The sequence below is a fragment of the Rhinolophus hipposideros genome, assembly GCF_964194185.1.
Source record: "Rhinolophus hipposideros genome assembly, chromosome: 26".
In the NCBI taxonomy this organism is placed as follows: Eukaryota; Metazoa; Chordata; class Mammalia; order Chiroptera; family Rhinolophidae; genus Rhinolophus; species Rhinolophus hipposideros.
In genome coordinates this window covers 26,349,701-26,373,980 of record NC_138072.1, presented here as the reverse complement: position 1 = coordinate 26,373,980, position 24,280 = coordinate 26,349,701, and the positions used below count along the sequence as shown (strand labels likewise).

Below are 24,280 nucleotides of genomic sequence, written 5' to 3'. Positions count from 1 at the left end.
GATCATTGTAATTTGTGTCTTTTCTCTTTTTTTCTAAGTTAGCCTGGCTAGAGGCTTATTGATTTTATTGATCTTCAAAGAACCACCTTTTCTTTCCTAACGATTTCCTTTTTGTTTCTATTTCTTAGGTATCTGCTCTAATTTTTATTATTTCTTTCCTTCAGCTTACTTTGAATTTAACCTGCTCTTCTCTTTCTAGTTTCCTGAGGTAGAAACTTAAATGATTGATTTTAGGTCTGTCTTCTTTTCTCATTCTCAGTTCTGTAAGTTTCCCTCCAAGCACTGCTTTCACTGCATTACAAACATGTTGATAAGTTGTATTTTCATTTTCATTTAGTTGAAAATATTTTCTAATTTCTCTTGAGATTTGTTCTTTGACCCATGTGTTATTTTGAAGTATGTTGTTTAATCTCCAAATATTTGGGGATTTTCCAGTTATCTTTCTGTTATTTATTTTTACTTTCATTATAGTCTGAGAGCAGACTATAGTAGTGGCTTCATGTGTTTTTCCTTGCAGTTCTGTAAGTTTTTGTCTCATGTATTTTGATGCTCTGTTGTTAAGCACACGTACATTAAGGATCATTATGTCATCTTGCAGAATTGACCCCTTTATCATTACATATTGTCCTTGCTTCTCCCTGATAACTTTCCTTGGTCTGAAGTCTGCTCTAGCTGAGATTAATATAGCTCCTCTGTTGTCATTTGATTAGTATTATAATGATATCTCTTTCTCTGTCCTTTTACTTTTAATCTATATGTGTCTTTATATTTAAAGTGGATTTCTTATAGGCAACATATAGTTAGTTGGGTCTTGTTTTTTTGATCCACTCTGACAATAGCTGTCTTTCGATTGGTATATTTGGACCATTGACATTTAAAATGATTTATTAATATAGTTGTATTAATATCTACCATATTTGTTACTCTTTTCTATTCCTTGCACTTGTTCTCTGCTCTTATTTTTGTCTTCTACTCTTTCTTATTTTTATAGTTTTAATTGAATATTTTATATGATTCCATTTTTCTCTCCTTCCTTTTTTTACTTTTTTTAGTGGTTGCCCTAGAGTTACCAATATATATTTAGAACCAATCCAAATCTAACTTCAAATAATATTATCATGCTTCACAGCTCAAGTATCTTATAACAAAATAGAACTAACTTCTCCCTCCCATCCTGTGTCATTGCTGTCATTTGTTTCACATGTACATAATATATATAAGCCATACGTAATCAAATACATCTTGTTACTGTTATTTTGAACAAGGTGTTATCTGTTAGATCAATTAAGAATAAGAAAGTTGGGCCGGCCTGGTGGCTTAGGTGGTTGGAGCACCGTGCTCTTAATGCTGAGGTCGCGAGTTCGATTCCCACATGGGCCGGTGAGCTGTGCCCCCTATAGCTGAGACTGTGAACAACAGCTCTCTCTGGAGCTGGGCTGCCGTGAGCAGGTGGAGGTCGTCGTCAGCTGCTAGGGGCTGCTGAGTGCTTCAGCGGGCTGCTGTGTGCTGCCCTGGGCTACCGTGTGTCGCCATGAGTGCCTGGTGGCCAGCATGAGTGGCCTGCAGCCAGCGTGAGTGGCCAGCAACCAGTATGAGTGGCTGGTGAGAGCTGCCGTGAGCTGCTGTGAGTGGCCGACTGATGATCGGTGACCGACTGCTTCAGCCGGGGGGGTAGGGGAGAGCGCAAGACTCATAATACCAGCATGGGCCAGGCAGCTGTGTCCTACACAACTAGACTGAGAAACAATGGCTTAAACCAAGTGGGGCGGGGGGGAGGCAGAAGAAGAGGGAAAATAAATAAATAAAATGCACCTTAAAAAAAAAAAGAATAAGAAAGTTAAAGTTGTTGTTTTACCTTCACCTGTACCTTTTCTGATATTCTTCTTTCCTTTATGGAGTCCTGTGTTTCTCACCTGTGTCACTTTCCTTGTCTCAGGAGGGCTTCTTTAACGTTTCTTCAAGGCAGGTCTGTTGGCAACAGATCCCTTCGATTTTTGTTGTCTGAGAAAGTCTTGATTTCTTCTTCACTTTTGAAGATTAATTTCACGAGGTACAGAATTCTGGGTTGGCGATTTTTTTCTCTCAGCCCTTTTGATATTTCATTGCACTCTTCTTGGCTTGCATGGTTTCTGAGAAGTTGAATGTAATTCTTATCTTTGTTTGTCTGAAGCTGTTTTTTCCTTCTATCTTCTTTCAGTACTTTCTTTATCATTAATTTTCTGCAATCTGAATTTGCTATGCCTACGTGTAGGTTTTTTGGCTCTTTATCCTGCTTGGTGTTCTCTGAGCTTCCTGGATCTGTGGTTTGGGGTCTGACATTAATTTGAGGTAATCTCTTAAGATATTTCTTCTATTCCTTTCTCTTCTCCTTTTGGTATTCCCTTTACACACGTGCTGTACCTTTCGTAGGAGCTCCCACAGTCCTTACAGACACTGAAGAAAATAACAGATACTTCCTGTTCTGTTTTCTTCAGTCTTTTTTTATCTTTGCTTTTCAGTTTGGACATTTCTGTTTTCATATCCTTAAGCTCAGAGACTCTTTCTTCAGCTGTGTCCAGTCTACTATGATTCCATTGGAGGCATCCTTTATTTCCATTGAATTGTTTTTGATGTCTAGCATTTCTTTATGAGTCTTTCTTAGAATTGTCATGTCTCTGCTTATCTATTTGTTCTTCCATGTTGTCTACTCTTTTTCATTAGGGCTCTTAACATATTAGTCATAGTTTTAAATTCCTGGCATTGTAATTCCAATATCCCTGCCATCTCTGAGTCTGGTTTTGATGCCTGCTTTATCTCTTTAAACTGTGTGTTTTGCACCTTTAGTATGCCTTGTAATTTTTTCTTGAAAGCCAGGTATGATGTACCGAACAAAAGAAACTCTAGTAAACAGACCTTTAGTGATGTGGTGGTAAGGTGTCGGGGGAGAGGAAGCGTTCCATACTTATATGGGTCTCAGTCTTTCTGTGAACCTGTGCTCCTGGGCTGTAACTTCACAAGAGCTTCTCAGTGTTTCTCCCACTTAGGTGGGACAGGATGGCTAGAGTCTACTGGAGTTGGGTATTTCCCTTCCTTCATGTGGCAGGCTAGGGCAGGCTGTAGCTGGTCATTACCTTCCTCCAGCCTGGTAGGCTCTTACAAAGCCCAGTAGGTTAGGCGCTAGTAAAATAGGTTCCCTTGAGGGCAGGCCTTGTTAAGAACAGAATGTCTAGTCTGTTTCAAAATGATTCCTTTTCCCACCCCCTGGTGGAAGTGGGAGGGGATCTGCCTCCAGTATTTACTGTGAGAAATCGGGTTAGGCTCCTGAAGGTAAAACCTACAGAAGTGTGGGCCCTCTCTGACTGCACCCCCTGGGGTTTCTGCCTCCCAGGGTTGCCTGCAGTGAGCCCCCAGCACTTCACCCACCTCAGTTCAGATTTCACCCCACAGGTCCCGGTTCCCACAGAGGTTGCTGCTGGGTCTTTCGTGATCACCTGTCAGTCTCCAGGTTTTGGAGCAGCAGTTTGCCCTTTGACCTCGCTTCTCCAAGGGATCTAAGAAGAGTTGTTGATTTTGCAGCTTGTTCAGCTTTTTCCTTACATGCTGGACTAGAAACTGGAAGTTGGTTCATGAAATTTTTGCTTTGATGGTGACAAAGAGTTTATCAATTTGTGTGTCTTACTGGGTTGGACAAGCATCACCCCTGGAAGTGCAGGCCGTCCTTTGTCTGTGCCCTCCCAACTGTCCAGCTGCACTAGACATGCTTGTGTGTGCGTGACTGTGTGTGTATGTGTGTGTGCATGTGTGTGCATGCATATGTGCACATGTGCATTTGATGTCTCTGTTAGGTGTGGCCCTCTCTTCTTCCCTAACTCCTGCGTAAGTCATGGAGCCCTGGGTCACAATCCTTCCCTAGGTAAAAAAGGCGTGGCCCACCCAGGCGGGCATCAAAATAGAAGAGTTAGCTGATAAACCATTTCTTTATTATAATAATAGGACATAATTCCACTGTGTGGAACGAGAGACTTCCTGTGAGATATCTTCTATTAAGATATCAGGCATTCTGATGGCTTTTAAGGCCTATATGGAGAGGGAGGGAGAAGCCATCTTTAGGGCGTATACTAGATGAGACTGATTAAATACTATGCAGTCAATTGACTGGCATTGACCCTGGCTGTCATGTTCTCACCGTAGTACAGTTGGTTTTCTTATCTTCAAAGAGCTAGCAATGTAGTGCTTATTCTCTTTTTAAGTTATTACTGCTAACTTTTAATGCACGCACTATATCATTTTATTTTTGAAAGGACTTTTGTGTTGAAACCTTTTTTTCTTACCAAACCAACATCACATGATTTTACCCGTTAGAAGTTATTTTTGTATGGTTAAGAAATATGGTTTCACCAAGAGTGATGGGCACAGCCAGAATTTTGTGGTTTGCAAGGAATCACTGGTCACATCACTTTCTACTGTGTAAGTGGGGTGTTCGGAAGCCCAGCGGCTCTTGTGTCCTAGGTGTTGGACCAATGGGTGGGAGAAGGTGGCACCAAACCGAGGACAGGGATCTGGTGTCTTTCAGCATGGCCACAAAACCCACTGGCCGATGAAGGAGCCAGATCTAAGATAGCAGTGATGCCCAGGCCACAGCCTCTAACTTTTTTGGCCACACAATCTTTGAGCAAAAGTACTTTGAGTATAGGTTACCCTCCACCATATATGTTAAAATACTCATAAATTATATACATATGACCATACTAATCTGTTGATACATTTTAAAACATGTTTTAAGCAATATGTTATAAAGGATTAGGAAACATAGTTGAAAATGTCTACTGTCTTCTTTCTGTACCCCAGGAAATTGTCTTTATATGGCCCCACCTTGGAGACCACTGCTCTTGGGTCGGCTGAGGCCACAAATGCCCAGGTTATCACTTTAACTGGATTTCTTGTCCCAGCCCACCCTTGTTTGGGGAAGAATCTGGAATTTTGATGAAGTACACCAGCAGAGTGGCTGTCACAGATGGGCGGTCCAGGGTCCTGGCCTTCGTTTTGTGTTGGGATCTCTGTCTTCTGTGTTTAGCTGTAAATTCCTGGGGCTGGAGGTGCCTAGACGGGCTTGTGAGCCTCTTGTAGGAGCAGAACCCAAGCGTGAGCACCAGGAACTAATTTGTAAACAACCGAGATCCACAGGGATTGCCTTTTAGATACCCATGATTTCTTCACCAGGTTCTTCGGTCAAAACCTAGTCTGTAAGGGAAGTCTCAGAATTGGGGTGAGAAATCTGGTCAGCATCCTTCTCAGTTTTATTTATTTGGTCCCACTGTCGTCGGGGCAGACCAGGCATGGTTGAAGTGACTTGCTTTTGCCCTCACTCTAGTCACTCTGGCCAGGAGTCCGTAGAAGCGCCCTGAGCTCAGGGGTCACTTAGAGAATCCTACATTTCCCTCCCTAGAACTACCTTCGTGGTCACAGCACCTTAGAAATCAAGTAGTTCCCAGCAAACTGGCTCAAGAAAGAAGGGAGCAGTTTTTCTTCTTACCAGGTGTGCTCCTGGGCCTTGAAGAGGAGGCTGTGATCATTCTCTGGGGAACAGTGCTGCCAGCCCCTCAGTTTCGGGGACGTAGCAGCTCTACACTGTCAGGTTGGACAAGTTGGGGAGGAGCTGCAGGATTCTGGAGTTCCAGACCTTTCAGGGTAGCACACCCTCTTCCCGGTTTCTTTCCCATTTCTGGAATCCTGGGAGAGAACTGGAAAGTGAGAGCGTCCTTGGGAAGCACAGGGCTTGAGGACAAAGACGATGGCCTGGGAGCTCAGCACTGCCACCAATTATCTGGCCTTAACAGTCGATTTTCTTTTCTTTTTCTGTAAAACAGAGACCTTTTCTAGCTCTAGGAGCCCTTGATTCTGTGGTTTTGACTCTCCATCTTTCCTCTTCCTTTTCATCTCTCCTCCCAGATTAGTCTCGTTACCTCCTTACTGCCTTCTAGATGGGGTGAGGACATACCTTTGTGTTCCAGCACCCTCACCAGAGTCCATCCAGATTCCACATTCCCTCAGATTCCATGAGCAGTGCTTCTCCTCCAGAATCCAGCTGGAACCACTGAATTTTCTTTTTAGTGTTGATTTTCAGTGTTGTTTCAAATTGTGTGTTTATTCACATTTTTCCCTCTTTTTTTGAAAATTTATTGGATGGAGACGAATTTCATTTTTTTTTCCTGGGTGTAGGGAAAAATCTTTGGTCTGAAAAATTAGATTCTCCCAACAGTTCTCCCCACTGCATCCTCTCTGCCTCCTCAGCGTCTCTGCCTCTGATGGTAAGACTAGCTGGCAGGACACCAGTGATGGGGGAGGACACAGGTGATGGGGGAGGACCAGGTGATGGGGGAGGAGCTGGTGATGGGGGAGGACACAGGTGATGGGGGAGGACCAGGTGATGGGGGAGGAGCTGGTGATGGGGGAGGACACAGGTGATGGGGGAGGACACAGGTGATGGGGGAGGATCAGGTGATGGGGGAGGACACCGGTGATGGAGGAGGACACAGGTGATGGGGGAGGAGCTGGTGATGGGGAGGACACAGGTGATGGGGGAGGACACAGGTGATGGGGGAGGATCAAGTGATGGGGAGGAGCTGGTGATGGGGAGGACACAGGTGATGGGGGAGGACACCGGTGATGGGGGAGGACACAGGTGATGGGGAGGACACAGGTGATGGGGGAGGACACAGGTGATGGGGAGGAGCCGGTGATGGGGAGGAGCTGGTGATGGGGGAGGACACAGGTGATGGGGGAGGACACAGGTGATGGGGGAAGACACAGGTGATGGGGGAGGAGCTGGTGATGGGGGAGGACACAGGTGATGGGGAGGAGCCGGTGATGGGGGAGGACACAGGTGATGGGGAGGACACAGGTGATGGGGAGGAGCCGGTGATGGGGGAGGAGCCGGTGATGGGGGAGGAGCCGGTGATACGGGATGATCTAGAAAGGAGCAGAGGCCAGCAGGGCCAGAAGGGCAAGGCCTGTCTTTGAGGATGGCTGGTGGAGCTTCTGTGCGGGAGCTGTCATCCCTTGAGAGCAGTTTTTCTGTCTGCCTGTGTGAAGCCTCAGTGTCTGTCATTCTCGTGTTCATTATTAACCTCGAGTAAGGAGACACAGCCTCGGGAGATGGGGAGGGAATGGATAAAGGAGGGTCCTAATTCAGTCCTTTGCTGTGTCTTCACCGCACCCCTCCCCATCCGTCCTCACTCCTCCCCCACCTTCAGCAGCCTCCTTACTGAGACAGTTGGTTTCTCACCACAGACACTGCTCGTTTTCACATAAAGATGAATGAAACGGTGAGTGTGTCATAGAACTTAATGCCCAGGGTGAGCTGCTGCCGGTGCTGATGGCACCGTTTTTGCTTCACTGCTTCCCACCTACTGGAAGAAAGATGACACGAGCCCACTTGCGTGTTTATTCAGCATTACTGCGCAGGCGGGCAAGAGAAATTCTCCCCAACCCTCCCTCCTGAGGATTTTATGGGTTCCGGCATTGTGTGCGGTTTTTTCTAATTGTGGTAAAATACACATAACATAAAATTCACCACCTTAACCATTTTTAAATGCACAGGTCAGCAGTATTAAGTTCATTCAGGTTGCTATGCACCACCCCACCATCCATCTCCAGAACTTTCTCATCTTCCCAAACTGACTCTGTCCCCATTAAACACTAACCACCCAGCCCCTGGCACCCAGCCTCCAACGTTCTGTCTCTGACTTGGACTCCTGGGGACCTATGTAGGTGAGACTCATACGGGGTCTGTCCCTCTGTGACTGGCTTGCTTCCCTCAGCACCATGTCCTCCAGGCTCATCCATGTGTGCCTGTGTGCGCATGCCCTTCCTTCTTAAGGCTGTGCACTCCTCCACGAGTACCCTGCAAGCCACATGTCTGGGTAGCACTGTGTGACAGCCTGGGGGCAGCTAACTCCACGCACAATGTGACCCGGGCCCGAAGCCCATCTGCAGTGTTGTCATTAGGAAAATAGGTGGCTCTGACTATCCTTTGGGAAACATCTTTTTAAAAGCAAGCAGTATGTTTATTGTAGAAAATTTAAGAAATTCCAATAAGCAAGTTAAATTCGCACATAATTCTGCCCCCACATATAACCTTCATTGCTCCCCCACGGTGCGTTCCTCCAGACTCATTCTGGACCTGTGTCTCACCCCCATGGCCGAGGTGAGCTGGCCCCCTCCGGTGTGCCGAGCCCAGGTACGTCCTCTCAGTGGTCCCCGAGCCTTTGCCCTCTGTGTCCACTTGTCCTGAATTGAACTCCACATTCAGAGCTCAGTCTTCTCTGCATTCGTGCAGGAAATCCAGTAGGTGAGTGACAGTGCTGAGGCTTTGGGCGGCTGACAAGTGTGCAGTGTCCCTCTCCATGGCGTCTGCCCCTGTTGTCCCTCAGGGTTTGTTCTCCCCAGGGCTCTTCCGGGGTGGTCCCCTCCTCACCTTCCTGAGACGTGCAGGGCAGGCTGCAGGCAGCCTTTTTACATCCATTTCCAGACAGGATGCCACGTTGTACGTGACCTGTTCCTGTTCACAGGCATAAATGTCTCCTACAGCATTTTTAATGAAAGCAGAGGACCCATTTTAATAAATTAAGAGTATTTATCTATAATGTCTGACTTTTTTCTTACATTTTCTTTTAAATAGCTTTTGACCACCTATTTGAATTTCCTATTTTTCATCCTTAAAAATGAATTGTTTATGATTTGTTATTTCAGGAGACAGTTTCTCATAGGTGAACAATATTTCCCATCTTACCAGATATCCAGTGACAGATAATAAAGTATTATTTACATGTCTTTGTTATTTAAGTGGATATATTTCTTTGTAATCCTGGCCTTCTCTTTTATGGTGTGGCATTATGACCTTTTAGAGGAAGAATATCAGGAATGTTTTCTTTTAAAGCATGGGAAAATTACGTTCAATTGGAGATCAACCAAGGGGCTAAAATAAATCTGAGAGCTTTGTTCTTTGATTTAAAATATATTCTGTTTCCCTTCTTGGCTGCTTTCCCGGAAGAGGCTGCTCCGTTTACACGGCTTTCAGTTTGTTTAAGGTTGTTCCCAGGACGGTTTGAATGGAGATTCGCTGCTCGGCTGTGAGACTGACTTGGTCTCCTGCTGCCCCAGCCCCGTGGGACCTGCAGCCGCAAACCCACGGCACCTTCCCTGCCCTCAAACACCTGCTTCCCCAGGGCCTGCGTCAGCAGATCTTGAGAAGTCTCCAACCTGGAGACCACGTGTCTCTCTGAGCACTTGGGTTTCCATATGTTTTGTGGTGTTAACCCTTTGAAGGTTCATTTTCATAGATTAACACCATTGTTTCTTTAAATATGAGGTTTAATAAAAACAAAAGTTTTAAGGAAGAGATGCATTTGGAAATGTGGCATTATTTTAAATTAAGTTTAAGTTACCTAGAGGTAAGCAGTCCACTGATTATCAGAGTGTTTGAGGGTTGGCTGCTAGGAGCCTGGAACGCGCTTTCCCCTGGAAACTGTCCTGGTGGCACTCAGGACCCCTGCAAGGCTGGCATGTGTCCTGACCCCACTGGCCACCTGTCCTGCCCACAGCGTCCCCACAGGTACTGTGGTCCACGTGTAGTTACGGTCTTCAGCTGGTCCCCTGCTCAAGGGACGAGGTGCCGGTCTTAATTCTATATAGGATGGGGGTGTCAGTCCCCAAAACTCAACTAGGAGGAGGAAAGACTCTGAAAAGATAGATGTAACTCAAGTGGATTAGAGGAGAGAGAAGAAACTGGGTTTGAGGAAGTACCAAATTGCACAAGCGTGTTCTCTGAAGCCCAGCAGGTAGGTAGAGGAAGGATTTGTAGTGGACAGGTTTGCCCAGTAAATCAGAGATGGGAGAAGGAGAAATTGCAGGGCCTGAGGTTTGTGTGGCCAGGGCAGCTGTGGCACAGGCTGGCACTGCAGCAGGCGGTGCGTGTTGACGTGGACCAGCATGTCCCAGTGGCAGGAAGTGGTCTTCACAGTCCCAGCCTCAGGACCTTCCCCCACAGGGTCCCGGGCGGGGTCGCTGCAGGCCCCTATGGAGGGTCAGGTGTGTCTTCAGGTCCGGGCTCGTCTCTCCCAGAGGCAGTTACCCCAGGCCTCACCCCCTCCCTGCCCAGACGTTGATTTTCATGGCTTGAGGGGCAGGCAGGGTGGGCTGCACCTTTGTGAGCCGGCCCATGCGCAGACCTCAGGCCCTTGGGCCGAGGGTGCTGGGCCAGGACTACTCCTGCTCCCTCCTGCTGGCAGCCCGGCCCTTCCCTGCACTGCCCCACTCCCTTCGAGACCAGGTGGGCAGGTTGAAGAGCAGGCCAAGGGTCCAAGGTGCCAGGGGTCTCTGGGGGCAGTGACGAGGCTGTGGGTGACGCCAAGGGGCTTTGTCAGGTGTTTGCCTCAGTCTCTGAACGTGCACGTGTAGCAGGTTCCAGGCCCCGAGCCCTGCCCCCTGTGGGAAGGAAAAGGCTGTGGGCAAACACGGTATTTGCACACGCGGCAGGTGTGCGTGAGGGGCGGCCAGCCCCGGCCCTTGTTTAGAGCTGGGCCTTGAGTGACAGGGCAGAGCTCATCCGTTTCCATGTGGTTTCCATCTTTTCTGTCTACACATCGATCTCCAGACTGAAAAGGGTACAACAGATGCTGCCAGGAAGCCATTGAAGCCGGAGTTGGGCAAGAGATGCTGAGAACGCATCTCAGATTGCTTTAAATGAATGTGTCTGCAAGTCCAGACCAACAAAGACAGGGCATTGCGAGGACCCACGGGTGTCTGTCATCTCTGGGGAATGGCCACGGGCAGCTGAGGTGCCAGGAGAGAGGGACAAACACTGTGTCTCTGTGTCCATACCCATTAGAGGTGGGTGGCCTTGCACTCTGTCCTTGGAGGAACTTTGAGTTTTTTATTAGACAAGTGTGTAAACCCTTTGAGGCCCTCTGACAGTAGGTCTGCAGGAAAGCTGTGTCAGGATGGAGCTGTGTGCGGTCAGGGAGAGGCTGCAGCTGGGGGCTAGGGGAAGGCATCCTGGAGGAGGTGGCCACGCTGAGGCAGCCCAGCCAGCTTGAGGGGTGAACACTGCGAAACGAAACAGCCCGCCTCACGGTGTCACTGTTCTCATTTGTAAGTACAGAGCGCGGGCTCTGCCGGGGTGGGTGGGAGGACATGGTTTAGTAAGAGCTCACAGGTCAGCCTGAGACGGTGGGGGGACAGACTGGCAGGACCGTGTTTGATCTCAGCCATATTAGTAGGAGTCCAGTGACATAAGCGGGAGCTCTGGGCTCCGCTGTGGCTCCCCACTGAGGAGACGGGGACACTGGGGTGACAGAGCAGGGCCACAGGTTCAGGATTTGCAGGGCGGCCTGGCAGGGTCTCTGGGGACCCAGGACTCCTCCTCAGGTACGGGCAGGGCCTTCCTTGAGCAGAGTTGGGGTGGGAGGCAGGTGTTCTCTGGGTTCGCCCACCTCCTCGCTTTGGGGGCTCCCCTCTCAGCATTCTTCCCGCAGCTAGAATCGCAGCCCTGGGGTGCGCATTTGAACGCACATGCCTGCTGCAGGCTGCTGTGCCTGAGGCATGCAGAGATGGCAGCTGGAACGCTGCAGTGAGGCCGTGCGTCTGTGGCTTCTCTCCGCTGACCCGTCCCACGCCCCTTCCCACACCGGACGCCAGGCCTGGCAGGTCCCTGCTCATGCTTCAAGACCTGCCCAGATGCCTCCTGGGGCACTTCTGCGCCTGCTCCTGGCACCTCTACTGCAGAGTCCGCTCCTCTCGTCATGTGTCACGTCTGGCCCAGGGCCAGGCCTCGCTGCACTCGTGTTCTGTGAGCTCACTCGGGACTGACATTTGCTCTCTGCTGAGCGCTCGGTCCAGCTAAGGATGGTGAATGTTTTTCCTCCAAGATGAAGACCATTCTCAGTTTGTCCGAAATAGACAGGCTGTTTTGTAAAGTCAGAATTTCCCCAGGGACGGAATGCCAAGAGGCCCCTTCAAAGGGAGTCTTCCACCCCAAGATGCTGCCGGGTGGGCTCTGTGATGGGGATGTGGCAGGGAAGAACCAGGGGGAGTCCCCAGCCTGTGTGAGCCTTCACAGGGCAGTCCCTTGCCTCCGTCCCCATCCCCTGCTCAGCCGAAGGGCGGCATCTGCATGTGAAGCTTCTGGAGGCTGTGTGGTCCTGCCGGCCCTGGGCTGGGGTGGGGACAGGAGAGAGAAGGGTGAAGGGAGGTGCCCGGTGGCTCAGGGCAGGGTGCTTCCTGCCTGTGGACACTGCTAAGATGCCTCCCTGTTCTAGGAGATTCTAGGAACAGCACAAATGGGAAACTGAGGGGCCTTGGGATCTTGGTATGGCTGACAAAGCTAGCTTTACCTTAGAATCAGCCGCTACAGCTTCCGTTTCCCAAAGGGCTCCATCCCAACCGCTCCGTTTTTCACTGAGAGCACGCAGGCTTCTGATAAGGCTCTGCCCTTCCCCGCCCACCTTGAAATGTCCTGAAGCAGGTATATAATGACACTAGGTGTGTTGTTTTCTCCGGGTGTTGCCTGGGCACAGTACATGGAAATGGAAGGGAAGAGGTGTGGATGAAGCGTCGCTTACCCGCTGGTCCCCCTCTTTCTTCCACAGCCACTGTAGGGCCAGAGGCAGAAGGTGCTCACGGGTGACGGAGTTTGAACTCAGTGCCCCTGCATATTCCTGCCAGTGCTCACCTGGGCAGGTGCTCACAGGAGCCTCGGGAAGAAGGCGAGGATAACCCGCCCGCGCCTGCCCCTCAATTCCCAGGCTCAGGTGCAGAGCTGGGACCCCCAGTGGAGGCCGTGTGGGGACCTGGCAGGCTCGGCAGCCGCCAGCGACCCTCCATCAGCTGGGTGGGGGTCGCCGTGTGTGTGTGTTTGGCCAGTCGTGCCTATTAAGCTCCCTTAACTTGTGTGAAGGCAGTTAGTGGCTTAGGAATTACTTTTGCTGTCATTGTTTTTCACTGACTTTTTGGGAGGTGAAGTGTTGTTCTAGCCCCATGTCGACTGGAGGGTCAGGAGGAGCCAGGGACCAGTGTCTTTGTGGGACAGTTACTCCGGGGGCCCCTCTGCTTGTGTCCCGTGAGCACCATCTGTGAGACGGCCGTTGGCCTGGGCCCACTGTCTTCCAAGCCGCACCCACCGTGCTGCTCAGACCGGTCATGTGGCTGATCTCCTTGTCGGCGTGGGGGGCGAACTTGAGAGAAAACCTCCTGCAGCAGATGGCAGGAGGGCTGGGAGGGCGTGCGGCACCCCCAGGAGTGTCTCTCCGATGGGTGTCACGGGAGCGACACCACAGTGACCAGCAGGGTGGGGCTGTCCTCAGAGCAGCACACGGGGTTTGGGCTGCGCTTCACATCGGTCTCAGACCACGCACGAGCCCGGTGGTGGCTGATGGGCCAAGTGTCTGTGTGCAGTGCACATAGGGCACTGGGGTCCTGTGGGCAGGGCCTGGCAGCCAGATGGGGTTTGCTCTGTGCATGGGTGTGCCGGTGAGGGTGCGCATGGCCTGAGAGGCAGGGGAGACGAGGGTCAGCGGCATGTGTTCACGGAAGGGGCACCGACCTTGGGGAGGGCTTGGCTAGAGTACAGTGGGGTCCTCATTCCAGGCTCCGTGGGTCACAGTGAGGACGCAGGCAGGTGGCTTGTCCTGCCTGCCCAGCAAGCATCAGTAAGCATACCAGTTTCAACACTCACAAGGTCATACAGTTCCTCCAAGAGACGTCTGTCTTGTGGAAATAAATTTCCTCGCAAATATTTTCATAACCTCATTTAATACATGAGCTGTTTCCTCAGTCCCTTTTAGGGTGATGTTCGCTTCCTCCTCTTATGCTGTTTAAATGCCCCTCTGTTTTCCTGTTATCTTTGGTGAAGCTTGCTTCCGCCTTGTTGTGTAGAGTCTTACAGCTTTGCGGTGTTGTCCATCTCCTGCTTCTGCTTAGCCATGTCCATTTTCACGTTGGTTTTTTTCCTAGTACTCTTTCTAAAAATTTTAGAAGTGATAGCATGGGATGATTTACAAGTGTCATCTGTTTAAAGTCAGAGTACTCAGACATTGTAATCTGTGTAATCCGCTCACTTAACGCCCATCCAGTCCTCAGCGGTCTGCACATCTGGCCACCGCCCTTTCTGCCTGGGGGCCCGGGGGGCCCTGCGTTCCCTGCCTCTGCCTCTTGGGATCTCCAGCTTCAGCAATTCTAATACAGTCAAGCCCATTTCAATAATGGCTCTTTAGCCCAGTGTTTTTCAAATTATGGCTTGTGACCCATTAGTAGAGTGTGAAGCCAATGTCATGGGTTACACCCATATAAAAAAATAGAATGTATCTTTCACACGTGGTAGGGTGAAACCTTCGTTTCAGTTGTGTGCATATGTTTGCATTATGACGGCTGGGACGTCATGTAAAACGTATGTCATAGTCAAAGGTTTATGGAAGTCCCTGCTGTATTCTAACATATTGCTGACTTTTATGAAGAAAAGCCAATCATAACCTATCTCCAGGAAATGGTTTTGTGCCTTGGGACAAGGCGAAGCAGGCCCACAGAGTCCTGTTGAAGGTGACCCTGTGTCAGAGGGAGAGGTTACTGGGGGGTGCCCCTGAGTGGGTTCACACAGTCTTTGGAGGTTGAAGGAAGACAGCGTTTCTGTGAAATCACGAAGGGCGTCTCCTGCGTGACTCTCCTCGTTGTTCAGCTCTCAGAGCAAATGTTCCTTCCCCCAGGAAGCCTTCCCTGACTCCACCCCTCTGCCAGATGCTTCTGTAGCACCACATTTCCCACCGTCGGAGCGCTTGGCTGTTTTTAATGGTACTTTTGTTGCTATGGTCGTATATTGTGTCCCCCTCCATCCTCCACTGCCTCAGGCCGGGACCCCAGGGCAGGCATCAGGTCGGGTTTGCTTGTTGTACCTGCAGGAGCCACCCTGATGCTGAGCACGTCACCAGGGCCTGGTCTGCACCAGGTCAGGGACACTCCCGGCCCCACCGCTGGTGGACATGAGGCACGCTGTGAAACCTCTGTTGTGCTCACGTCGTATTCCAGAAAGGGGTGGGGGTGTGAGAGCACAAGGGGTCGTGTGGCAGGAAAGGGATTCGGGCTCCAGGAGGTCAACAGAGGTCCCTCAGCGCCTGCTGACCACACACAGATACCCCCCCACCCCCCGGACCAAGTGACCTGACCCCTCTTCCTGCCCAGGTACTGCAGGGCAGAAGCAGGGTTACAGACAAACACGTCTTGGGGGGCAGCCTGTTCTCTGGCTGTGGACGGGGCATCATAGTGCCAGGTGCCTGCTTGCCGTGAAGAGTGTCCAGGCCATTAGACATGGGGTAGAAGCAGCTCATTTGTTCTGTCGTATGGGATTCAGCTGAGGCGCCTGATCTTTGCTGTCTGCGCTGGGCTCGGGGCTGTGTGCTCTGGAGCACGGGGAGGGGTTTCCTTCTCTACCCTGAGAGTGAGGGTGAAGGCAGAACAGGGGGCAGAGGGAGGATAAAGAAGTACTTGTAGGGTTGCCTTAGCAGGGAAAACGTCTTCAGAAGGATGTTTGGAAGCATTTGATTTTAGGTGGAGAGATGCTAGCACTCAGCTGGCCCCCGTCATTGGGGGCTCGGGCTCATCCCGCAGCCAGTGGGCTCGTGGTTCTTGAAACTGCTTTCCCGGTGGAGAAGCTGGACCTCTGTGGCCCCCAGCATCATTTCCACGGCAACCAACCATGATGAGATGGGGATTTTGACCTGGCAGGACAGTTCCAACAAGAAACAGGTGAGCTTATAGACAGATTTCCTCTGCAGCCTCGAACCAATCATGTGTGATTGAATCTCAGTTTCTCCACCTCTGAACTAGAGACAGGAACATGACGTCCTTTCACTTGTGATTGGAGGGACCATGTAGGGAAAACATGCATGTAGGTACACATGCTCGTGTCATGGACATGACGTTTGACGTGCCACACAGGAGCCGTTCCCTCCGCACGTCTGCTGTCCAGGTTGCCATGTGCCGTGCTGCCTCACGCATCCTGTTCCCCTGGTTCCTGGCTGGTTCTGATCCGCAAGCCCGCTGCCCCCCCAGGCCTTTGCACTGCAGTGTGTCCCTTTGTTCAGGTGTCGGCTCAGTCACCCTCCTAGACGGGCCCTGTCAGACCACCTGTGGAGTCAGCACCCAGGACGCCCGCCCCTCATGCCGGCTGCTCCTCACAACTCTTGTCACCACTTCACGAGGACAGGGCTGCCGTTACTGTGCTTTTTTCCTTTTTTGTATTTTGTTCAGAGTTTGGTTTGCGTTTGCTGTATCTACAGAACTGGTGCATAGCAGACCTTTAAATCCTCATGAAAAACCTTTTTCCTGCTTTATTTACTTTTAGGAAGTGTTGTTTCCAGTAATAAATGCCTTGCCCAAGGTCACATAGGTAGCAGGTGGTCAGGAGACTTAAGCTGGGGGACACCAAGGCGCAGCTTTTCTCTTGGCCTCGAGCCCACCTTTCCTCCCCTCTGTTCAGCATCGACGCCTCTGCTCTTTTCTCTGGCTCTGCCCGTACAGCGCCCAGCTCAGCGTCCCCGCAGCGCCCTCCTCCACACGCCGGGCCTGGGGCCTCAAGCCCGCTCCTACCCCAGACCCTCGCGAAACGCCCTGGTCCAGTGCTGTGTTCCTGGGGGACCTTGTGCTTAGCACTCTAGAGCAGCGACAGCTCGTCCGGCCCCCTGGGGCCAGGCTGCTGTGTGTGTGGATAGGCCAGGCCCCCTCGGCCCCATTCCGTCTTGAAGAGAACGTGAGTGCACCTGGAGGCGTGTGTGGTCGGATGAATGTGTGGTCGGATGCGTGTGTGCTTGGCGGGGGGTTTTGATGTCCTGTTCTTTGGGGTGTGGTGTTTTTGTTTGAAAAGTTATTTTTGTGTTTTCTGGTGTCACATGACGGGATGCCTGTGTTTAATTTGTACATTACCTTTTTCACTGTATCTGAGATGCTTTGGGCCGGGCCATGGCCCCGGAGAAGGCGTGAGTGGCACCCGACTCACGGACACTTCGGTCAGCAGACAAACACTTGCCGTCCACGTCTTTAACTCCCGCGCTACAAGCCATCAGCGTTCAGCTGTCCAGTTTGTGGACAGGACGGTGCCTCGTCCGTTGCCGGCGAGCGTGCTGCGTGAATCGCCAGGAGCAGCACCCTGGCGCAGACGGTTGACCTGACACTGTCACTGCCGTGCGTGCGCTGCACTCTGCTCTCGTCCCCTTGTCCCACAGCCTCTGCTCTGCTCTGCTCCTTCCAGGGAAAGTGCGGTGGCGGGACTTCAACCAGGAGGCCTACGTGGGTGGGACAATGGTGCGCTCCGGGCAGGACCCCTACGCCCGCAACAAGTTCAACCAGGTGGAGAGTGATAAGCTGCGCATGGACAGGGCCGTACCTGACACCAGACACGAGCAGTGAGTACTGAGCTGGCGTCGGCGGCGTCACCTGCCTTCCCACACCAGGAAGTGGCTGTCACTGTGACACTAATGGTCTGTTACTCTGAGAAGCTGGACATGTGCTGTGCGTTTGTGGGTCGTACAACTAGGAAAAGCTCTGAGGCGTATGGCAGTGAGACTTCACTCACAGGAAGTAAAGGACCGTTGGGGACCATTTCCGGTCTTGCACATGCCCCATGGCCATGCCTGGAGGGGGCACTGCTGGCCCAAGAATGGGAACCAGCGAGAGAAAGCTGTGTGACGAGCCTCACATTGACTGAGCCTAGTATTGATTGAGCGCATGTTGCTTTCCAAGTCCGCTCACAAAAAAGCATAATTTCCATTGTTCACAACATCACTGGTGTTGCGTCCTGCACAACACAAGCCATGGGAAGGCGAGGGAGGTGGCGAGCGTTAAACTCTCATAAAGAGACAGAGACTCAAATATAGTTAAATCACAGAGGACCAAGGGACTCACAGCCTCGAATCGGGTCACCGTGGGTATTTATTGATTTTTCACAATAGAGATCACATGATTAGGGACAGGGTCTGCGAAACTCTTACACCACACAGTAGTCATTCATTCCAAATCCCATAATCGTCCCAAAGCAACCGATGCATACCATCCCCCAAATGACCAAAGTGTGGTGCATACAATCCCTGGGGGAACAAGTCTCACAAGATAAGATTATCCCATGAGCCAAACAGGAGGGGCGAGATGCTATTGTTCTAACAGGTCCATTACACCTGAGGGTATAGGACAACAGGTGAGGCTTGTGTCAGCAGCTTCTCAGAAGAGGAGGGGCACAGCTACCTCCTAACTTTACCTTAGCTCATGGGGGTCCTAGGGGGGTCCCGTCTGGCTTAGGTTGTTTCTCCCGTGAGAAATCTTACCCGTCTTTGACTGCAGACCCTGCTTACAAGGACCAAACATGGAGACTTAGGGTAGCGTAAACTCAACCCCAATGAGAGACAATCCCGCAGGGTCACCTTTCCCTAAGGAAAGATTGGAGGGGACGGACGGTTAGGCTGCTGTGTGACTACACACTGGAAGTAAGAAATCTGATTCTTGCTTATCAGGACAGTTTAAGTCGGACGTTCCAGGCACTAGAGGGGCAGGGCAGAGCCCAGCAGGACAGGGTACACTGAGCGGGCACGTGGGGCAGAGCACGTGACACCTCACCTCCTCTGCTGATGGAAGGGCTCTGGTCCCACTCCTGACTCTTCAGGGATCTGGGACGTGCAGATCAGCCCCCCGGGGTTACCAGGCTCGGCTCAGGGGTCTCCACACATTCTGTGGTGTGCCGTGTCACCATTTGTTGGGACAGTGACACCCACTGTCTACCGTTCAGCTGGTAGGGGTCTGTGATCAGGAGGCGGTTCACACAGGCGCCTGAGAGGTAGTTCTTGTTTCAGGGGGTTAAAAATAGGAGCCACATTTGGAGAGCTGCTGTGCCCCTGGGTGCTGGGTAGGCGTCCTGCTCACCGAGTTCCTTTACAGTCACTCATCCATCATGTGACCGTGCAGGATTACACATCCGTTGTGGCTCAGACACTGTGCTCAGGTCCTGCTCTGAGTGGGGGGATGATGGGGTGTAGCACCCTGGGCCTTGGGCAGTCTCCTCCAAAGAGGGAATGTGGGAGGGTCAGAAGTCCCCCAGAGGGCTGAGTCCTGAGCTGGAGACATCCAGGGAGAGGGGGAGTGACAAGGCCATGACTGCAGCCCGGGGCTTCCAGAGCGCCAGCTGGGGATCTGTTTTCCGGGGGGGGCGGGGGGGGTTCCAGGCATTGGGGTGGGTGAGCTAAAAAGACAGAGGCCGACTGAATGACCCTTGAACAACACCGGGTCAGGGGCCCCGACCCACCCCACGTGGTCGAAAATCCACATAGAACTTTCGAGTTCCCAGCAACTTAAGTTGTCCCTTAGTGTCTGTGGGGATTGGTTCCAGGCCCCCGCAGACCCCAAGTGCACAGATGCTGCAGTCCCCTATATGAAACGGCTGGGTGAATGCTGCAGTCAGCCCTCCATACCCGTGGGCTCTCAAACACGGGCAGAAAACAGGACAGGTTTTTACTGAAAACAGTCTGCACATAAATGGACCCACACATTTCAAACCTGTGTCACTCAAGGGTCAGCTGTCCATGTGAACACATGTTAAAGTTTGGCTCTGTTTCCTGAGCAAACAGCATACATCGAAAGAGGGTTTTTCCCTTCTCTCCTCCATTCAAGGGGTTCTCCTACCAGAGTTAGGTACCAGTTAACTGCCAGGCCCTCCTCTGTCTTGACAGCTTTGTTTGGGTTCTGGCCAGCTCTGTTTACCCAGAGCAACTCGTAAGTGTGTGGGTTTACAGTTGTTTGTGAAGAGAGACAGAGAGAGAGAGAGAGAGAGAGAGTCATTGTTAATAAATATATCACACATAATATTAAGGATCTTATTATTCTTCTAAATCCAGACCAGAAAATGCCTTTGCTTAAATGTTTTCTGTGATGCATGCACTCCTGCTGCTGCATTCCTGGTGACAGCAGGCATGGTTCACTGTTACATAAAATAGGGGTGCTGCCCTGGGATCCGCGGACCCCCAGCAAGCCTGTGCAGGGCTGTGTGTGCCTGCACACCGGGGGAGAGGGTCCCAGGTACGAGCGTCCCCACCAGCCTCCCCCCCCCAGCCTGTTCCAGGTGCTCCCCAGGGCCCTGCCCACGCCGTCCGCACGTGGTGCCCGGTGCAAAGCTTGTCCTCAGTGTGCAAAGATGTGCGGAGGCCCCCGCAGCGGTAGTGACCGTCCGGCCGCTCGAAGCGTCTGCCTTAAAGCCACAAAGGGTCAGTGTGGCTTTTAATGACCAGACTCCACTGCTTGGAGTTGGTTACTGTTACGGAGCGAGTCCCCAAGAAATGACCACGGAGCCGAATTGGACAAATTAACAAGGCCTTTATTACAGATTCGAATCTGGGCTCAAGCCTCCACTGACATAGCAGTGAGCGAGAGCCCTGAGCACTGTTTCCCATCCCTATTTATTCTTTTCTGTTACTTGTCCTTTTTCTGATTTATGTGCCTTGGAGAAAAAAGGGGTGCTGGTTATTATTTTTTAAGGGGATGTTCTCAGGGGTAGGTTTTCCTTAAGGGAATGTTCCCAGGGGTAAGGGGATGTTCTGCTTATCTTTGCTGCAGCAACAGGATCTGCTTATCTTTGCTGCAGCAACAGGATATCTAGTTTTGGGGTAAGCTTAACTGGGTACATGGTTTTAACGGAAGATATGTTCGGGTGGCCGAAAATTTCCCACAGCACTTTTGCTCTGACCTGCTTATCTTCCATTGTTAGGTAGCTTGCCTAAGCTGAATTGAGGCACGGGGTTGTGTTTTTTCTTTTCTTGACCTCCTTGTCACATTCCCTACTGGTCTTACCCGGGAATCAAATCATTGATTCTCGATCTTCTTCTGGGAAGTTAGCGTCATCTAGGGCTAAGTTTCGATAGTGAGTACGAACCGTGAGGACCTTGACAGCTTGGACCCTAGAGTGAACTAGGTTGACCAGAGATGGAAACATGCAGGGTCCGATAGTGACTATTAAGATGAGGAGAACTAGGGGCCCAGCAGCCGTACTGAGAGTAGTGAGGCATGGGGACCAGGAAAATAGGTTCGCATACCAGTTTCCTTGCCTGGCTCGCTCTTTCTCTCTCTCCTTGAGTCTCCGTCTAAGCTGGCTAAGACTTTTTTATGACCCCAGAATGGTTAGTATAGAAACAACAGGCTTCTCCCCAGGGCGAGGCATAGTCCTCCTTGTTTAAGGAAAAGGAGGTCGAGGCCTCTTCTATTCTGGAGAACAACCTCGGCAAGGGAGCTCAGAGAGCTTTCAAGTTTTGTAACCGTTCCCTCAAGGGTACTGAGGTCTAAGTCCACTTGTCTAGTTAACTCTCAGTAATCTTGGTCTTGTTTTATGAGGGAGGCAGTACCGACCGCAGTGGAACCGGCGACACCCAATGTGATCAAGAGTGGGATTAGGACTGGGGCCCTCCTGGCCCTATGGGGCTCTAATCCTAGATGTTCTCTACCCCCTTTACCAGAATAATAATAGATCTGAGGAAGAATACGGGTAAGGATACAGAGCTCTGGAGAGTTGTTGTTCATGATAGCAGGGAGGTAAGCACAAGGGGTGATACCCTCCGTGCAGGCTCACCAAGTCCCTTCGGGGGCGACGAGAAGGACGTTTTCCCCGTCGGTCTCTGTCTCTGGAAGGATGATGGTCTGAACACAGGAGGATGAATAAGGAGAATCCTCTATGCGAAAGTTGGCTGGGAAAAGGCATGTGCCTTCTCCTTGCAGGTCGTCAAGAGTTAGTTTTGGGTGGGCTCCCCACGGGCAGAAGTGTTCTAGGAGAGTCCCTGGAGAGGGGGTCTGACAGGTTCCCGGGGCGTCTGGAGCCCCCGTGGCGAGCGACCCTCCGGAATCTTAGGTGCTGGTCGGTCGTGGTCCAAGGGGCTAGGGTGACACAGCCCCAGGCAGCGCAGTAGAAGTCGTTTTCTCCCCCACATTCGCTAGGCCCTATAGGCGGCTAGTCGATGTTGTGAGCCGGTTGTCGGGACCGTCCCTTAACCGCAGTCGGGGTGCTCAGGATCACCGTGAATGGGCCAGTCCATCTGGGTTTAAGCTGGCCTGGGTTGAGCTTCTTGACCCAGACTAATTTACCAGGTTTAATAACAGGAGTCCTCACTGGGCTGGAAGTCTCCGGGTCTCTCTCCACACACCGCAGTCTGAGCAGCGTTCCGTGTTACCTGGAGAGCCTGTAAAGACTTAAGAAGATTATGGTTTTTGATGGCCCCCAGCTCTTCTTCCCCAACCGGGGTAGGAGTGGAGGAGGATGCCCAAACATTATTTTATAAGGAGTAAAACCCTGGGTATACGGAGTACACCGGGCCCTCAGGAGGGCGAAAGGGAGAAGACTTACCCAATCACCGCCAGTTTCCAGCTTTAATTTTGTTAGGGTTTCCTTAAGAGTCCGATTTATCCTTTCTACCTGGCCAGAACTCTGTGGTCTATATATGTAGTGGAGTTTCCACTTAATTTTTAAGGTGGAAGCCAATAACTGGGTGACCTGGGCGGTGAACGCCGGGCCATTGTCAGATCCCAAGTATAGCGGTAGGCCAAACCGAGGGAGAATTTTAGAAACCAATTGTTTAACTACTACCTGGGCTGTCTCTTGTCTGGTTGCATAAGCCTCTGGCCATCCTGAGAAAGTATCTACCATGACGAGGAGGTACTTGTACCCTCCTTTGGCTGGTGGCAACTCAGTGAAGTCTAACTCCCAATGTTCACCTGGGGACCCTCCCCTAAACCGGAGCCCAGGTTCCTTGACGGGAGTAGGGTTGGAGTTCACTTGAGCACAAGTCTGACATCTCCTTGCGATGTCCTGGGTCATCTTATAGAGTCCCTTTATGAAAAAATTTTTTCTCAAGAGTTCTGCGAGCTTGGTACCACCTAGATGCATACTTTTGTGGATCTGTTCGGCGATTTGTCTGCCCAAGCTTTGAGGAAGTAAGGTCCTTTTATCTGGGAGCTGGATCCATCCTTTTTCTGTTTCGGTTCCTCCCAGTTTATATCCTAATTCCCTTTCTTCTGGTGTGTAATACGGGCCCGGAGGGAGGGTGACCTCATGGAGGCTCAGGACTTGTAGGGGCCCTACTGGTCTTTTGGCGACGTCTCGGGCTGTCCGGTCGGCAAACCTGTTTTCCTGTGACACTATTGATTTGTCCTTTTGGTGCTGGCGGCAATGGATGACTGCTACTGCAGTAGGACCCCAGATGGAGGCCAGTAGGGTCAGGATTTCCTGGGAGTTTTTAATGTCCTTTCCTCCTGCCGTGAGGTGGGTCTAACAGGAGGACCTGGTATTGGGTCACTCTGGCATTTGACAGCCACCTCTCTGGTGGAGACCGCAGTAAGCCCTCAATACCATGAGGGGCAGTGACCTGGAGGTTCTGCTCAAACGTTAGTTTCAGAGGCTTTTTTTTTTTTTTTTTTTTTTTTTTTTACCAAGAAGGCAGTGGCAGGGATGGCCCGGAGGCACCCAGGCTAGCCAGCAGCTACGGGATCCAGTCACTTAGATAAGAAAGCCACGGGGCGTTTCCAGGGCCCCAAGGTCTGGGTCAAAACTCCTTTTGCGATCCCCTTAGACTCAGCCACAAATAGTTGGAAGGGCTTCTCCAGGTCAGGGAGAGCTAGGACGGGGGCACTCACCAGGGCTGTCTTGAGTGCGGTGAAGGCTTTTTTTTTGTTTTCTGTCCACTTGAGTTCTGTTTCCTTTCCCCCGGTTGCTGCGTACAGAGGCTTGGCGATCTCAGCAAACCCGAGGATCCAGAGTCTGTAATAGCCCACGGCCCCAAGGAATTCCCGTACTTGCCTCTTAGTCCGTGGCGCGGGGATTTGGAGAATCGCCTGGATCCGGCTCCGGGATAAAGTGCGCTTCCCCTCTTGGATAAGATAACCCAGATAGGTGAACTTCGTCCTGCAGAGCTGGGCCTTTTTGGCAGAGACACGATACCCCAACGAACCCAGGTTTTGGGGAAGGCCCCCCTGAGTAAGGGCTCGGGGCACTCGGAGATAATTAAAAAGGAGTAGGTATCTGTCTTTTCCCCGAGATTGGAGACCCAGGCTCGGGACCACGGATATGATTTGGACTTCCCAGTGGCCCCTCGGATGAGCACCCTTTCTTTCGAGAGGAGTCCTTCAGGTTTTAGCAAAACAGAGTGGGTTGTCCCAGTATCTACGAGAAAGTCAATGGGCTTTTACCCCCACATTCAGCATTACCCGGGGCTCCTGGGGGGTAGGGGAGCCCTGACCC

At 51.2% G+C, this 24,280-nt stretch overlaps 1 protein-coding gene across 2 annotated transcripts in view; it reads left to right on the top strand.

Annotated features, from left to right (window-relative positions):
• Positions 1–24,280, top strand: part of GALNT2 (polypeptide N-acetylgalactosaminyltransferase 2) — a 174,914-nt gene that overhangs the window by 89,824 nt on the left and 60,810 nt on the right. For both annotated transcript variants that reach the window (XR_013992669.1, XM_081039308.1), the window contains exon 3: positions 17,273–17,426. Coding sequence is in view for 1 of the 2 variants with exons in the window: in XM_081039308.1 (XP_080895434.1) it covers positions 17,273–17,426 (154 nt within the window). In the remaining variant the exon portion in view is untranslated. The remainder of the gene's footprint in view (positions 1–17,272; positions 17,427–24,280) is intronic.